We start from the raw sequence: 17,047 nt of genomic DNA on the forward strand, positions 1-17,047 counted from the left end.
TGCCTGAGTCCAGTGGCACTTGATAATCCTTCATAATTTTAAGATTCCTGGCCTCAGTGACTGCGAAGCCCCCCCATGGTTTTTAAATGTTGCGTCCTCTTTTTTTTTTAAATGGAAAAAAATCTAAGGCATAGATACATTGTTTTTAAGATAAAATATAAAGCTAACACCAATGACATTCAAGTTGTTGCAAAGTAAAAAAAGGTAAAACAATTGCATAAATAAAGCGTGCCAGCTATGATTATGTGAGCATACATATATAATTGGTTGTTACATAGTGATAATACTGATAGTGATTATACTGAGGTATTTTCATAGGGGGGGGGGGCGCAGTTAAAGTACACAGATCTGTGTGAAAAAGCAACACAAACATGCATCAGATTGAAAACAAAGAGGTGTCAGTGTGTTCTTCCCTTTTGTGTTCAAATCATTCAAGTTTTATAAAAGCGACAGTGACATTTTTAAGATAAAGCGTCATTAAGATCAGATATTTCAGTAAGAATCAGGGCACCAGATGAAACAAGTCTGTACCAACACCCTGATCAGGGAAGAAGCTGCTCCAGCGTTGGATTGTCTATCTCATTCACTGCCACAATGTGGTCCAGGTGCTGCAGGTAACGCACCTGATCACGCATGAAGTGCGGGATCCTGGTTCGATTCAGCGCCGCATGAGGGCGGAGCCTCTCAACGTCTTCAAAAGACACCTGCAGAACCAAAGGGTGACAGGTTGTAAATTTAGAAAAATCACTTTGGAAACCAATACTGGATTAAATAAACCTTCAAACCCACTTTGCTTTGAAGGACAGATTTTCTGTCCTTTTCTATGAGTGGCCTAAATTACAAGCCCTTGCAGATTGATTGGTTGATTATTCAGCTGACAAACACTTGACCTAAAATCCTTCCTTTTGTGTTTATACCAACAACAATAAAAGATAAAAAAAAATAAAAAATGTTAGTAAAATGTTTGTCGAACGAAACAAAGCCGTTTTGGATGCCTACAGGCGCTACCCAGGGCTTAAAACGAGATACCTTCAAGTTTTTGCAAAGAAGAGAATAACTGCAAAATGAGTAGCTGTGGAGTTACATCAGCTCTGTCCTATTTTCTTTATTTTTCCTTTCATCTTGTACCAGTTGTAAACACTAGTATCATTTAATAAAAAGTGGTATCAGGAGGCAGGGTTTTGAGGCTTCAGATAAGTTGGACAAGTTGCCATCATAAATAAAAAAAAGCATGTAGAACTTTGTACAAAGAGATAACAAACCTGTCCTGTGAAAAGCTTCATTAGGGCTACATTCATATGTTCATCTACCCGACCATTATAGGAATATAAGCTTCCGCCTCTGAGAGCTCCAGGATCTCTGCTGTGAGACAATCAAAGCTGATGTTCCCTCACCTTTCCTAAGGACGTCAACATCTTAAAGTCGATATTCCTTCGATGCCTAAGAATCCGCAATATCCCATCCAGGTAGACCTGATCCTTACTGAAGCAGCCTTAAGGACACACACAAAAAAACAAAAAAAAAACAATGATCCAATGGTAAAACATGCATTTCCTGCCGATAGATAAATACACAGCCCAGGCTCCATTTTACCCTGAGATTTGTCTTTCAGGCTACAGAGAAGCTGATATTTTATGGATGTTAACAGCTCATCACATGCTTGCCCAACTTAAGACATTTTATCTGTAATTTAGACAATAACTCCCATCTCACTGACAAGAATTGTTGGTATTGTTTTTTTATGATATAAATAGCTCAGGTTTACAGCAGGGACTGACAGATAGGGGCAAAAAAAATGAATACTTTCTGATGTTGTAAATCCCCCGACAGCTCATTGCAGATTTACTGACTAAAGCAATAAACTACAAAGTCTCTTCACAGTTTATAAATCTAAATGATAATGAAAAGAGCCACATTTAAACCTATGTTAACCAATTTTACAGGAGTCGATATTAAAGGCAATCAGGGTGTTTCCCTAAATGACACCCTAATGAATGACTTTTTAAAACATGCTGGTCCTCCTGTAGGTCTGGTTGCTGTTAATCTGGACAGATTAGCAAATCTAATTAGCAATTCAAAGAAAGCAATTATAACATCGTCAAATATGCATACATACACACATACCTAGGTGTCTACATTTGTAGAGAGGTTTTTGATCATTAATCAAGAGAGCAGAGCAGCTCCACCCTTTGAAATAAGCCCTCAAAATAAACCACAAATTAAAAAAGCGCCAAGGCAGCTTTAACGGCATTGTTCAAGATATAGTTTTTTTCAAATGTAAAATACATTACAGATTTGTTGTCAGTCTATTAACCACCCAGACCTCTTGGGTCCTGTGGGTAAATACTCTACATACCTACATAAAATAAATCTGTCTAATACCTAAAACCAGAACCCAACACGGCAAAGCAGCTTTTAGTTTTTTGGTCCGCTAATCTGGAATAAACTCCCAGAAAACCGTAACCAGTGAGATCCTAAATCCTCGGCATGTATGCGGTGCAGATCCACCAGGCAGTCGCAGCTAATTACAGCAACTATAGTCTGAGTGTTTCCACCAGGTCCACTGCAATGCATTTCTGCAGCGTCCTTCACATACTCGCTGGCCGCTTCTCTCAAACGGGTGGTTGTTTTATGGTTGCCGCTCTAACTCCACGCCACTGCAGTGCAGAGCAGATTATTCAGGCAGGAAGTCCGTTGATAAAACAGATCCAGACTACATGTGCAGACTGGATCCCATTTTCTTGACTTTTATTTACGGTAATAAAAAATAATAAAAAATCTGTACATACAGTTGATGGACAACCATAATAAATATGAACATTTAATTAAAAGTATATATTTGATATCACCCACGATAGAGCCAAAGAAAACAGAGTAGGTTGACTAGAAAAAGAGAGCACACAGATGCTGGTAGTACTGGCAAAACAAACACTGTACTGATTTATTGTTCTATTTAAAGCCTGAATGTTTACTACTATAGTGCGATGATGCAACCTTGATGTGACCCGTGTCTAAACGAGCAGAGTTGCTACGCTGGTGCAAGGTAGTGTCCTATGATGTATGTTTTTTCCAGTTCCTCTAGGTAATGGCTACAGTCCTACGAGGTCCATATTCAAATAGTTTGTTTTTTTTTCTTTTGCTTTTTGATTTTCTTTTCACTTCCAGTGGAACCAAGGGATATTTGAAACAAGTTACTTTTTTCAGTCCCTTTGAATGCGCCATTTAAACATTAGTAGGTTTAGTTTGCAGTTCAGTTTAATTTCCCTGTATTATCATTTTAATCACCATTTCATTTTTATTGCTTTAGTTAATTATCGGTTTTATTATTTTAATCTCTCCTACTGTGCCACTGCAATGTACTTGTGTGTTTTCCCTTTATATTTTCTCACTTTTAATAGTCTTGTTACTGAAATTAAGCTTATGAGTAAGGTGTCCTAACCTGAAAGGAGTCAGTGCTATAATGGGGTGTGGCGGCCTAGTGGTTAGGGCATAGGGCTTTGAATCCTGAGGTTGTGAGTTCAATCCCCTCACATTGCTCCCCGGGCGCAGCATAATGGCAGCCCACTGCTCCCAAAGGGGATGGGTTAAATGCACAGAACTAATTTCGTTGCTCTGTACTGGTGACAGTGGAATGAAAATAAAGTTGAATTCTATTCTAATATTTTTAAACATAGCTACAAGCATAAGTTATAAACAGCTGCAAGAAGAAGTTATAAACACAGCTGCAAGTAGACATTATAAACACACTTTATAAACACAGCTATGAGCAAACTTTATAATCACAGCTGCAAGGAGACTTTATAAACACAGCTATGAGCAGACTTTATAAACACAATTATAAGCAGTCTTTAAAAAGAAAGCTGCATATATAAACATGCAATTGAACATTTTATAGTGTAAATATGCATTTGCTGATGCTTTTGGATTTTATGCTAGCTACAAAAACAAATTTTATAAAGGTTGCTTTATGTAAAACATTTTGGCACTAGTCTGTCATCGTAAAGTGACTATGGCACACTTTTCCATCAAAAAATAATAATTTGAAGAATATTAATATACCAAACCAAGACATTGTTACAGAATAAAGACAGAATAAAATAAACTTTTGACCCAAAATAGACAACGTCAGGGCACATGCATTGTACCAGCGTAATTTATGAACAGTTAAAGTAGACAGTAGGTTGCTCAAAAACAAACTTAATTTGGTAAAAAAAACACATTTGTGCTTGGTTGCAGTAATATTGTGACACTTGACATCAGTTTACAGTTTTTCATTTGGAGTGAAGAGAATTAGCACTGCTTGAACGGAGCTGTAAAACCGAGCAGAGCCAGCTGGACTGGTCTGAGCAAGCACAGCCTGTTGTGATCTGAGGACTGGTAAAATATCAAGCCTTCTGACAAAACTTCTCCAGCCATTTCTGTCTCAAGACAGATAAAGCATTCCAGTGCTTCTTGTTAATAATAGAAATCTGAAATAACTATAATCAGAATAAGAGATCAGTTCCAAAGGCCAGTCATGTTCATTTTATTTCTAATAAACAACAGGAAACCAGTTCTGCTCATGGTCTGCATTATACTAATGTCTAAAATAGTTTAGCTGATTCATGCTTTTATATTTTCTGAACATAGCAAGTAGATATACCTGCTTAAGAATTAAGATTTTTATTTTAAGGATAAAACTCCACTTTCATGCATTTTATTATAAAACTAAATTAATAAAAACACATTAGAATGATGAAACTTCAAAGCATATGGCATGCTGAAATAAATGCATCACTGAAAGGTTGAAAAAAAATTACAAATCAAGTAGTGTTTCCTAAAAGTCTTAAAAATCATCTGTTACATGTGCTGCTCCTCCACGCTGCTCTGATACGGCTCCAACGCTTACAAAGCTGCGCCCTAAACGTCTGCTCTGCTATCCAATGACTGATGGTTTGTCTCCCTTTCTGATAGTGACTGAAGTATTTCAGCTGTGTAGCATTTATTTCAACAGTATGAGTAACTGTATTTGCTATGAGGAAAGGACGTCACAAGCACTTTAAGGGAGGTCTATCTCTATAAAATCAAAACGCATGTCTTGATGAGTCGATAAAGCTGCAAACAAGTTTACTAATAAAGCATCTTTTAGCAGCTAAAGACATAATAATAATCATAATAATAATGATAATACTAATAATAATCTCTTCATGGACAGTTAATAATTGATCCAATAAGGGCAGAAATATAAACCGAAGTGTGCTCACCAGGCTGAGAGGTGTCCGTCTGTCCCCTCTTGGCTCGTAGACAGTACTCCCAGCGGACGTCCGGGTTTTGGACAAAGCGTGATATGTGGCTGAAGAGCTGGCTAAAGCTCATACTGGAGGCATGGTACACTGTGTAGTAGAGCAACGCCGCTCGCCACAGGTACGGCTGCTTCCTTAGCAGAACGCTGTGCAGGCTGGCCAGGCCCTCCTCTGTGGGGTTAACCGGTTTCAGACCGAACTGCTTCCTGCCTTCGGAGGAGGCCCACGGCTGCAGGTTGTTGTTCACTCCTCGCAGGTAATGTGTGCCTGAGGAGAAGCAGGGAGATGCTGCAGCTAATTTCCCACAGATCCTAAAAATTATGCTTTAAATGTACAAAAAACTAAAAAACACTATATTACTTCACCTCTTTCCATCCTTCCCCTTTGATTCCTCCACTGACCCACTCTATTCTTTCTTTTCTAAACCCTCCTTTTCTCCCCTTCATAGTTCTTCCAGTATCTCCCCTCTTTCCAAACCCCTTCTACCTTCACTTCTTTCCCTTCATTTTCTTTCCCTCCCTTACATTTCTTTCCTTTTCATCCAACTTCTGTTTAAAGTATTTCTGATTCTCCTTTCCTCTGTCCCTTCCTTTCATCCTTCATTCCTCACCTTTTCATTAATTTATTTTCCTTCTCTTTCCCTCTCATGTTATCTTCTTCTGCCACCCTTGTTCAGTTCTCTGTATCTCTTATTTTACTTTTCCTGCCTCAGTTCCATCCTTGCCTCCTTGCCTTTTTTCCTTTCAAACAGTTCTGCCTTACAGCAACACAACAATACCAAAGGATCACAAAATGCAAACGAGGCAGGGTTCAAAACTCAAAGACAGATAAAACATGGCGCATCAGGGTGGTTTGTTATCTTAGCCTTTTTATAAGTTAGAGAGCCTTCAGTCTTTTTTGAGTTACAGAGAAATCATTTATGTAAATTTGATTTCTAATGAAACATATTTATAAGCTTTAATGCAGACCTGCAAAGAGGTTTTTGCACATCCATAAATGTCAACAAAATAGAGCAGCATTTTTTTTTTTACTCGTTTAACTGCAATCTGTAAACTGTAACTGTCCAATGAAGGTCAAAGGAACTGCATATTTGCTGTATGGCAACTTTTGAAAAAATATCAGCTTTTAACAGGAATTATTTTATTAAATCAGTTTGTACAGAAACAGATGCTATCAAACAAGCTAGATTTCTAGTTTAAAATATAAGGATAAATCCTCAGTGCAATTAAAAATACATTACTGAACCCAAAGTAAATAGAAATCCTGCATTACAAGTAATCGGCCAACTGCAGTTCTTGCCTTCTCCCTACCTCACTTCCCTGACCTCTACCCTTTCCTTCCTCCCGGTGGAGCCAAACAGAACTTCCACCATCTGGATCATTCAACCATAACTGGCTGCCAAGTTCATTGTTTCAAAGACGGTTGGTATATTTCTTGTTTTCTTTTTGGAATGAATAGAAACCTTCTGTTAATTTTCTTTATATTAGTTATGCTATTGTTTTAATAAAAAAATAAAAAATAAAAAAATAGATCAGATGTTCTCCCCCCCTAAAAAGACAGTTTGAATATATACAGGAGGATTATGGGAATAAATGCCACATTACAGACGCCTCTGAAGGACACTTTTTAAAGAACAAAAAAATATTTTAAGGTAAATCTCCAGATATTTTTAAGGCCAAAAATGTTCCTTATTATGATTGGACGAGCGCCCCGACTTTAATGGCCCCCGCTTTCCTTTCCTCCCTTTGTTTTCTGACCTGATCTCCTTGTTTTCTTCATTTCCTGAACTTCTCAACACACAGGGGAAAACTGGACAGGCTGCTGTTTATTCCTACAGGTTCTGATTTATTTTCAAAGCTATCAACTTTCATATGAATTAATGGTTCCTTAGAAAACTGCTGAGCTGCTTTAAAGTGATACATCAGTATCCTGGAACCAGTTTGGGCTCACTTCTCTCTCTGTATGTAGTTTCCATATCTGCAGTGATTAACAATGATTCAGAGCCTCTGGTTTGGACCCTTCAGCTGTGTGGCCAGATCAGTCATGACAGCTATGGTCTGGTATCTGTGGAAGCTGCAGCTCACCGATCTCATGCCTCAGCATCCCCTCCAGCCAGTGCTGACGAGCCCCGGCCAGGTTAATGGTCAGAGTGGGACGGCAGCTCTCCACCACCATGACTGCCTGAGACAGCAGCTCGTCAGAGAGACGCACCACCACCTGAAAACACAGACAGAGAGCTATACACACCTGCAGCAGCTAATCCAGCTCTGCAAGATGCTACACAGGCTTGGGTTACAGACTGCTCCACGTTATTGGATCAGACTTTAACTCAAACACCTCAGATAAATGAGAGGCTGTACCTCAATGGAGGCATATTACACAGAAAGCACATTTATATCCTTTTAAACTCAACACCAAAGGATTTACACATGACCTGGATTTAACCATGCAAACAAATAAAAGGCTTTCAGAGAAATGTCCAAATATCCTGTTTCAGAGAGCTTGGATTAATGGAGCGGTTTAAGAAAGCTAAGAGGGTGCAGTGGCAAGTGCAGCGAGGTTAGAACATGTTTGAGTTTTTGTCAGCTTGCATCCACAAACTTACCTCAGCTCGGTTTGATTAGGATTTCATTCAAAGAAAAGCACAGAAAAGCACTTTCCAGTCATTTTAACATGCCCTATTGTACATTTTTTAACATGTTCATTAATCTTTTGCACAATATTACTCTCAGACAATAGGATTTCACCCTCTCAGTTGTCTATTTTGAGCTCCTTTTAAAATGAGCTGTTTAAGGGCTCTGTCACTTTTAGGTGATACTTATGCATTAAAAGTGGTTCTACAGTTTTACTATATGGAGGCATGAACACAGAGAGATGAAAATCCTCTCATTTCCATTTGATAGAAATTGTGATAAGGATCCATTTCTGTAGTTCATGTTCTACTTGGTGTTGTTTGTGGTTGTAACTGAACAGAGCAGAGACTGACTCATTCCTGGACTCATCCTAGACCAGGATGAAACGATTAGCTCATTAAGGGACACCTTGTGTCACGCAGCCACGCTTTGTAGTGGTAATGGCATAATCTGGATTTTGCTAGACTTACAACATAAACCTTACAGTAAAACACAGTTTCTAAAGCTGGAACATATTGAATAAACAGAAGGAAAAAAAAATAGAAAAGCTTCCCTGATTGTTAAGGAATATCTGGCGTTACTGTAGCAGGATTAAGACTGTGAACATCAGGGAACATAGAACAAATTTATATCTTTACAGATTTCTGGTTTAAATAAGGGGCTGCGCAGTGTCGCAGTGGGTAGCACTGCCGCCTTGCAGCAAGAAGATTATGGGTTTGATTCCCGGCCCGGGTTCTTTCTGCATGGAGTTTGCATGTTCTCCCTGAGCATGCGTGGGTTCTCTCCAGGTACTCTGGCTTCCTCCCACAGTCCAAAAACATGACTGTTAGGTTGATTGGCTTCTCTAAATTGTCCTTAGGTGTGAGTGTGTGCGTGAATGGTTGTTTGTCCTGTGTGTCTCTGTGTTGCCCTGTGATGGACTGGCGACCTCTCGCTCATTGACAGCTGGAGATAGGCACCAGCACAAGCGTGTAAGAAAATGGATGGTTTAAATAAATACTTTGGCATTAAATTAGCACCAAGACATATTGCAACTATAAATTTAAAATGCTTTTTATTTCCTTACCAAGTAGTTTTAATATTTGACCATATGTGGGCTGGTCAGGATTTATTTATGTTCAGAAACTGTAACGGATTTTGTTCCATCATCCCTTATTTTAATATTTGTAATGTTAAGGATCAAAAGTAAATGACGTTTGCGAGAGCGATTCCCCGCCTGTGTGACACAGTTGCGACAGAGTTTGCTAAAGCAGCCGCCTCCAACACCACAAACTCTTGCCTGTGGCTCTTGGGCCTTGATGGGGGAGACACACTGTGGTTTTCAGCTGAGGTTACATCGTAGCCACCAAATCCCCTTCAGAGAAGAGTCTATGTTTTGCTGCTGAATCAGACTGCATCCTGTCTATGATTCACAGGGAGCTGAATGTAGTGTCTTGTTTTTCCTGTGTTTCAAACCAGATTGAACACAGTTTTTTTTGCGATGTTCAAATTGGATTACTACTTTATCCGTTTTCTATCCTCCGGATCTCCTATCATGGGTAACGTATAATTTTTTTGTTTTATGTTTCTTTTTTTTTTCTCTGTCCAGCTTGACTCCAAAACTGACTGTTGACCCGTGCACTTCACATTAGACCCATTAAATTGCCCCTGAATTGCTGCGTAGTCCAACTAAAATAGACCTGGGTTCCATCTCAGTCAGAGCTAAACGCCATCAAAGAGCGCTAAACGCCACCCCCTCGTCAAACACGATTTTCTCTTAGATCGGTCGCAAAATCTAATTCGGTGTGTTCTGACCTTTACTGGCCACTTAATTCTCTGTTTCCCTTTGTTTGAAGAGTTAAGCTCTACGGTTGGACTGGCTTGCATTGTTAGCTCCAAGCTACTTCATGGTAACAGCCATTTTATGAGTCCTCCAACCTTTTGCTCAGCCCCGGACACTGGACCGCCAGGGGCCGGCTGAACTAACCCATATTGTGGAAGGCCTATTACACGTGCGAGGGCATGCACCTGCCCATTTCTCCTCATGTACTCTCTGTTTAAAAGTTGCTGTTTGCATCGCTCATACAAGCTTACTTTCTAAAACCAGTAAGTGAAAATGGGGACGAGCACGTAGGACGACCTTATGTAAACATATTACCAGAATGATTGACAATTAGGAGGACAACTTATTTAATGATCCACTGGGAAAAAGAAAATTCTCTACTATACCTTTAATGTATTCCTGAGTCATTTTTGATTTTTCACTGTTTGATTGCATTTTAAATATCTGCGTCAGGGTTATTCACATTTATCTGCAGCTACGTTAAAGGAAACCTTGAATGCTTTTAGACTTAAAACTTAATTATTCCTCAGAGACTTTTGAACAGACTCTTAAAACCATTTCCCCTTTTTATTTGCTTTATTTACTTTACTTATGCTTATTTTCAATGGTGTTTAGTATTTGCGTAGTTGTTGGAAACAATCAAATTGAGTTTGATTATTAGCTGATAAAGTTACCATTGTTTTAACCAGCGGTCTTTTGTGGTTAATTCATGCAGTGAACAATTTATCACTCGGACCAGATTCACTCTTTTTTCAGTAACGTCCAAATTAATAGAGACAAATTGCTTTGGTTGGTGATTATTAACTCCGCTGATAGCCATAGTTTACTGAATTGATGAAGGCAACTGGATTTTAACAGCTGCTCCAGTCCAACCTTTATGTAAAAGATTAAGAACCCTGGTGAATAAGGAATTTACAGTTACAGTTATTTAAATAATAATCATTACTTGGTTTTACCCTATTTGAATGACCTATTAATTATCTAGAACTGAGTAGAAAAAAAAATGAGTATAACTGGAAGTTCTACTCATTTAATATATTCATAACAGTCTGTTAAAATTGCACAATGCTAATTAATAACAATTAAAGAATATAAAAAAGTCTGAACAGGAAGATTTAAAGCAGACAATAAAAAAAGCAGGCAGATTTTTAAAACATCCTCCAGATTTAGCGTCATCTAGCTGAACTCACCTCCCCAACACAGCCCTCCTTTTGCAGGTATTTGCGTACCGCAGCCCAGACCTGGCTCTTCGGCAGAACGTTGCCACCTGTCACCTCCTCAAAGTTCTCATAAGTGCCAAACTTCCTCAGGACGCACTCCATGATTCCCACCGCCTGTGGACAATCAGAGACAAACACAATCATCACCTGGACTCTAAGGCAGGGATTAAAGGTGAGATCTTTACCCACCTGCTCCAGGAAGAGGCCTGAACCCTCTCTGTATTTGTCCAGCACGCTCCTTGGCTCTGGTTGGGCGTACTCAAACTGAGGCTCGTACTTGTAGTCGGACTGGAAAAACGTCTGTTTCTCCTGCTCCAGGTTCAGAGGTCTCAGGGCGACTAGCAGACAAGGACGGGCTGGCGAGCTAAGCGCAGACCCCACAGATCCTTTAGCTATGTGAGGCAGGGAGGTAGCGGGTCGCATCTGCCCCCTGCCGGCCCGCAGACCCAAGGGGTAGTTGACAGAGCAGGTGCTTTCACTGCGCCGCATCCAACCGCCCGCTTTAAGGCTTGGGCTTGTAAGGCTGCGCGTCGGCGGCGAGGGAGCGGCTGAGCCACTGCGCCAGGGGGGCTGCTGGACCCTCCGGTCAGCCACTTCCTGGGACCCTCTCAGACGCTGCGGTGTCACCTCCATACTGAGGGGGCGATGGAGCGGTGCCCTGGCTCTCCTCTCCACCCCCTGCCCCCCACCCGTCAGGCTAGGCATCCCGTTCTGCGACACCTTCTCCCTCTTGGTGGCACTGCTCCGTTTGGCTTGAGGTCTGTCAGTTTTTGTGGGATCTGGACGGACATCTCGCTCCAAACTATCCCTGGTGTTTTCACCATCGACCTGATCCATGAAGACTTCACCTGAGTCCAACACCATCACCACAGCTGCCGCGCCTCAGGCTTCACCTCATCTAAACCTGTTTAAAGAAACAGTACAAACATCACTAATGACTTTTGTTACCCGTTCAACATTGTTTGTCTTCACATTTAAAGTTGTTTTGGGAATAATGGCAATTAACAGTACAAATGAATTACAGGTGGCCTGCAAACAAATTATTTTTGTGTCTGGAAGCATTATGACTGGGTTTCCTTTTTTGTTGTTCTCAAAGTTGATGTAAAAATTACTGGAGTTAAATACAGGTCAATCCTGGAATATGACTTGCTTGGATGCTGCAGAAAAGTTCAGAATGAGGTGGAAGTTCCTCACAGCAAAAAAAAAAAAAAAAAAAAAAAAGTTACAATGGAATGGTTTAATCTGTTAGAATGGCCTAGTCAAAGTAAAGACCTAAATCTAACTGAGAAACTGAATTAAAATAAAAATGGTGTCTACAGATTCTCACTATCTAGTCTGACCTATTATATAAAACCAAAGTAAAACACTGAAGTTTGTGGCTCTACCAACAATATAGCACCTTCAATGGGTATGAATGAATAAATGAATGGATTAATGAATAGCTGTGATTTAAGAACTTTTCAATGTTTCTGGGTGAATAGAAGGAGCGAAATGGACAGATGCATTTAAACAGGGTGATTTTGGATAGCATGTCAGTCATTTGTTGGTGGATAAATCCAGGATATCCGGATAGAAACTATCCCAAAAGGAAATAAATCTCTGCATTTCCATCCCATGGTAGAAACTAACTGTTGGTAAAAAGCTCTTTGAATTGATGGATACAAAAAAACATCAAGCTGAAGCTGAGAAACAAAACCAACTCAGTTCAGCGTTTACATTATTTCCTGTATGGGACCTTTTAAACTCAATAAACCGCACTTGAAGTCGCTAAAAACACTCACCAAGCTATAATTAAAAAAAAGAAGAAGAAAGTCCCGGTTCTCCTGGTGAGGATGGGAAGGTTTTAGCGGCTCCTTCCGCTCGCAGCCGAAGCGGAGCCGCGTTTGTTTCCACCGGGGGACGGTGATGGTGATTAGCGGATAACGGATTAGGGAGGAGCGGGGCCTGAGGCGGCTGGGAGCCGGCCACCGAGCGGCGGATGTGTTGGAAGATATGACGCGGCACGCCCTGCGCTACGTCACCCAGCTACGTCACTACGTCCAACAACAGATGAGGGACGGACCGCACTAAATTGGTTGAATTATTGTGTTGTTCAGCAGTTATTAACTTAATTTACCGCAAGATAAGAATCATAAAGAATACAGTTGTAATAGAATGAAATTAAACCCTTCTTCAAATTTCATTTTTTTTGTATCATGCTTCAAGCAAAAATTAGACTTAGACATTTTATCTGTCATTTAGTTTACACAAGGGTAAAACAAAAAGAAATTTCGTTTGGAACCGCTCTCTAGACAGTTTCATCTTTTCAAAAGTGCAGCCTTGAAAAATAGTAAAAAAAAAACAAACAAAAAAACAACAAAAAAAACATATCTTATCAGAATCTATAATTACTTATTTAGCGCAACAAAGACTTAATAACATAGAAGAAGAATTTCAAAGTGTGAACAAAGTAAGAAGATCTTTGATGTTTCTATTTGTTTTAGGTTGGGGTGGGGGCATTGAGGTAGTAAAATCCAGACAATTAAAATAAAAAGTTTTTATATCAGACAGATTTAGAGACAGACAAGAGAGAAAAAAAATCTGTCATCCCATCACTTTATTTTTTATTATATTAATAATATATCTCTACATGCATCAAATCACCATGCAGAGCAAACAGGCTGAACAGAATTTCCAATTCAACCAGATAAATATGTGTAGCTTTTTCCTTGTAATGACAAAAAAAAAAAAAATGCTGACTGTGGATCCAGTACCAATATAAATATATGTATAACAAAATGAAACAATTGAACTAAAAAAAACAAACAAAACAACAACAAAAAAATTACCTTCTGTAACCTGAAGCATAGGCTTCTTCTGAATAATGCAAATTAGACACTCAAGCAAAGCAGAAGCACATTATCAGTCGCAGTGATAAGTACTTTTTGAAGAGTGGTGACTGTAAGGAAGGAATTAGGAAGAAGAAGAAGTAGTTTGCTTCCTATCACCAGTTCAGGGAGAATCGGACATCCTAACATTCCAATGCACTGCTAGGAGCTATACTGCTGTCCACAATCCTTCGCATGAAAGGATCTATGAGTGTATTAACAAAAATATTTTATTTCATGACATATACTCTATGTGACTTATGAAAATGTTCACGCCTACGTATGATCTCAGTTTTATAATGGAGACTTTCAGCCGTTCGTTACATTTCTGTCACTTTTGTTTTTGGTAGTTATTTCCCAGCATGCTTTAGTCCCATTTCACCATTTTTATTCGGTGTTGGTGGCATACTGATGTCTAAAGGCTGTCTGGATAGAGCATAGCATTCTAGAGCTGTATTCCCACCCTGGATATTGTTCTTACTGTTGATCTCATAAAAGATAAAAGGATGGGAGCCAGTAAGAGGAGGCAGAAGCTATTATTTGAGGTATTCAGAAGGAGCCATAGTCTCACAGCTTCCTCCTGCTCTGCATTAACAGGAATTGAAAACCCAACTGTGCATAATTAAATGTCAAGTTGGATTCACATAAAGGCTATTCTCACAATGTGTTGCCTTGGACAGACGAATTCTGGTCACTGTTATTATGTTAATCTAAAGGTTATCCCTGCTCTGCTGCCGCACTAGAGACTGGAATAACTAGTGGACTTTAGCCAGAGTTTTAAATTCTAGGAAAATTTTAGCCAACGGGGTGATTATAAGTCATATGTCATAAGGCAAGATGAATGGTTCCCTGATCAGGCAAGGACTGAGCAGCGGGACAACTGGTTGAAGCAGCTCATTATTCAGCCAAAAACCAAGAAAAAAAACTGTAAAACATGTAAAATATTTGGATAATGCAACCCCTGACATCAGGTGTAATCATTATCATTAGAATGATGTGATTGAAAAAAATATTTGAAAATATTTATGAGCATTTAGTTATAATTTTTGTTATAATGTAAAAACCTCAATGACCCTGAAATGACGTATTATTATGTTAACCAAATTTCCGTAAGGAAAGAAAAAAAGCTGCTAAGAAGCTGAGGTCGGATAGTAAATTGTCTGATGCGAACGTTCAAAAAAGGAATCTGCTGAGGTCAATATGGTGCTTATGTGAACTTAATTCACATCAAAGGTATAAACAATGTATCCAAAATATAACTTGTCAAACGTAGATTACAGCGATTCGTCTTGCGGTCATCAAAAAATACAGTGGCCCACTCAAACAATATCTACCAGTGACACTCCCACTGGTGAGTAATATGACCAATTACAAAATTCCTCCCAAATCTAATTGAACCATTCCCCTACAAAGAAACAACCAAACCAACAAATAAAGACAAAACCATAACAGCTATAAACTCAGACAAGCGAACATTAACGCATCTTTTCATTTATGGCTCCTACAGGAACACTCATTCTCTTTCTTTGTGATTATTCCCATCCCATGGCTACTGAGCCACACACCTAACCAACAAATATACCTACTATTTATAAGGCTCTTTGTACAAGCTAGATAAGTAAAAAGGGGCAAAATTAAAGAAACGGAAGGAAAAAAAAGGCCAAGAGAACAAACAAGTACATTTTTGTTTAGAAAAAATATCTAAACCTTTACAACTCCCACATACAGTCTGCAGATGTACCCACCTCTGTTTTTCTGGAAGGGTCATAGCACAGCTTACAAATCGAGGGAGAAATTGTTTACAAGTAAAATATCTGTGATAAAAACCCTCCTCTGATTGGATATGCATGTCAACTAGACTATCTTATTCTTAGAGCAGTTCAAAGAACTCAGGCGCTGCATCTGGGATCCTACAGGCCTCAGTTAGCATGTTTGTCTTGAAAGTTCAAGACAACAGAATAATTACAAAGATTGAACAAGTTTGGATTTTTGGAATATTTGAAGGAAATGCCTCTATTCCCTAAAAATAATATAATAGCAAAGCCTTTATTTATCTAAATGAATTAGTTGACTTTTTGAATGGTGTCCTTTCAATAATACTCTGAACTTCCGTATCAATGCGTTTTTGCACCATGTTTTTTTCTCCCATACTGTTTCCATTTGATCACTGCTGCACTTTATGAAATGGAAATGTTAATTTCACTGTTAAGCTGCTGCTCATTCACTGTCTGAAAGCTGTACAAATAAGAGAGAGCAGATGTGTACAGTACACAATACGCCAGAGATTTCAGTTTCAGTGCAGCACATGCAGCACACCTGCTGCTGAAGGAGAACTTTTCCTTACCCATAAAACGAAAGAAAAAGCCCATGGAGACAGATGTCTATGGCTGTGTGACCACGTGGCTCTATTATTGTAAAATTAGGGTGTGAGCGAGCCTTTCATCTGTTTTCTGCAGGCGGTGGCAAAAACTGCTGCACATCTGCAGATGAAACAATGCTGCTGCGTTCTTACTTGTTTGTTAGCAGCAGCTTAGGCTGGGATTTAGGCTCAATTCACCTGCTGTCTATTTATTCTAGGATGCATTAGGAGGATTTTAAGCATAAAGTCCCTAAATGGCCTCACCCTGCTCTATATGTCTGAGCTTTCACAGCCCTTCATGCCTCTTTGTTCTCTTAGTTTAACTGACCTTTTACTCTTGTCAGTACTAACAACCAGGCGAAGACTCATACAGTAGAAGTGGTTTGAAAGTTCCCCTGGTTCCATGATGGGTCCTTGGAAGGTCCTTCCCTGGTAACCGACAGGTCCGTGGGGTAATGTAATCCCCAGCGATGACGTCAGTGAGGCAGCACCCATAAGCTGCTAGAGTGTAAACCAGCTGCGATGCCTATGGGTGGAATTACAGTCAGCACTGACACTCCCAGCAGTGGCTGAAATTAGAAGGCAAGCTGAGAGGAAGCCGGAGGCCATTCGACTGCCTGGAGGAGAACTTTTAAACCGTTACTACTGTGTCTGTGTTTCTGGTCCTGAATGCTCTGTTGTTGTAAATAATGCATTCATCCCCACAGGGCCTTTTCTAATCTCTTTCAAAAGTGTTGTAGATCTTTTCTTTCTGGCTTTTAAAACTTTTGGGGAGTTGTTTTTTTTATGTCTGAGTATGTTATTGTTTTATGGCTGTAAAATTGATTTTATCATTTTTTTCTTCTATTAGATATATATTTTGTC

The 17,047-nt window shown here is 39.4% G+C and overlaps 1 protein-coding gene across 2 annotated transcripts; it reads right to left on the reverse strand.

Annotated features, from left to right (window-relative positions):
• Positions 1-295: 295 nt before the first annotated feature.
• Positions 296-16,629, reverse strand: LOC119780639 (uncharacterized protein KIAA0895-like). 2 transcript variants are annotated; one of them, XM_038280750.1, is made up of 7 exons: positions 16,512-16,629; positions 11,147-11,861; positions 10,928-11,071; positions 7,367-7,499; positions 5,244-5,549; positions 1,395-1,492; positions 296-704 (listed from the first exon to the last, which is right to left on the reverse strand). In XM_038280750.1, exons 2-7 carry the CDS (start codon positions 11,819-11,821, stop codon positions 543-545), a joined length of 1,518 nt encoding a protein of 505 aa, XP_038136678.1. In that variant the 5' UTR covers positions 11,822-11,861; positions 16,512-16,629; the 3' UTR covers positions 296-542. The 2 variants fall into 2 exon arrangements, with proteins under 2 accessions (XP_038136678.1, XP_038136674.1); XM_038280746.1 differs by lacking the exon at positions 16,512-16,629 and adding an exon at positions 12,739-12,958.
• Between the last annotated feature and the right edge of the window lie 418 nt (positions 16,630-17,047).

This window comes from Cyprinodon tularosa, unplaced genomic scaffold (assembly GCF_016077235.1).
Source record: "Cyprinodon tularosa strain WSP-4 unplaced genomic scaffold, ASM1607723v1 ctg103, whole genome shotgun sequence".
In the NCBI taxonomy this organism is placed as follows: Eukaryota; Metazoa; Chordata; class Actinopteri; order Cyprinodontiformes; family Cyprinodontidae; genus Cyprinodon; species Cyprinodon tularosa.

What these genes read in the sequence shown, in the direction of transcription:
- LOC119780639 (XM_038280750.1), bottom strand. Translation starts at nt 11,821, where the DNA reads ATGGTGTTGGACTCAGGTGAAGTCTTCATGGATCAGGTCGATGGTGAA. An exon ending in CAGGCCTCTTCCTGGAGCAG is followed by an intron (nt 11,072 to 11,146) that starts GTGGGTAAAGAT and finishes GATTGTCCACAG; the next exon opens with GCGGTGGGAATCATGGAGTG. An exon ending in GATGCTGAGGCATGAGATCG is followed by an intron (nt 5,550 to 7,366) that starts GTGAGCTGCAGC and finishes GCTTCTCCTCAG; the next exon opens with GCACACATTACCTGCGAGGA.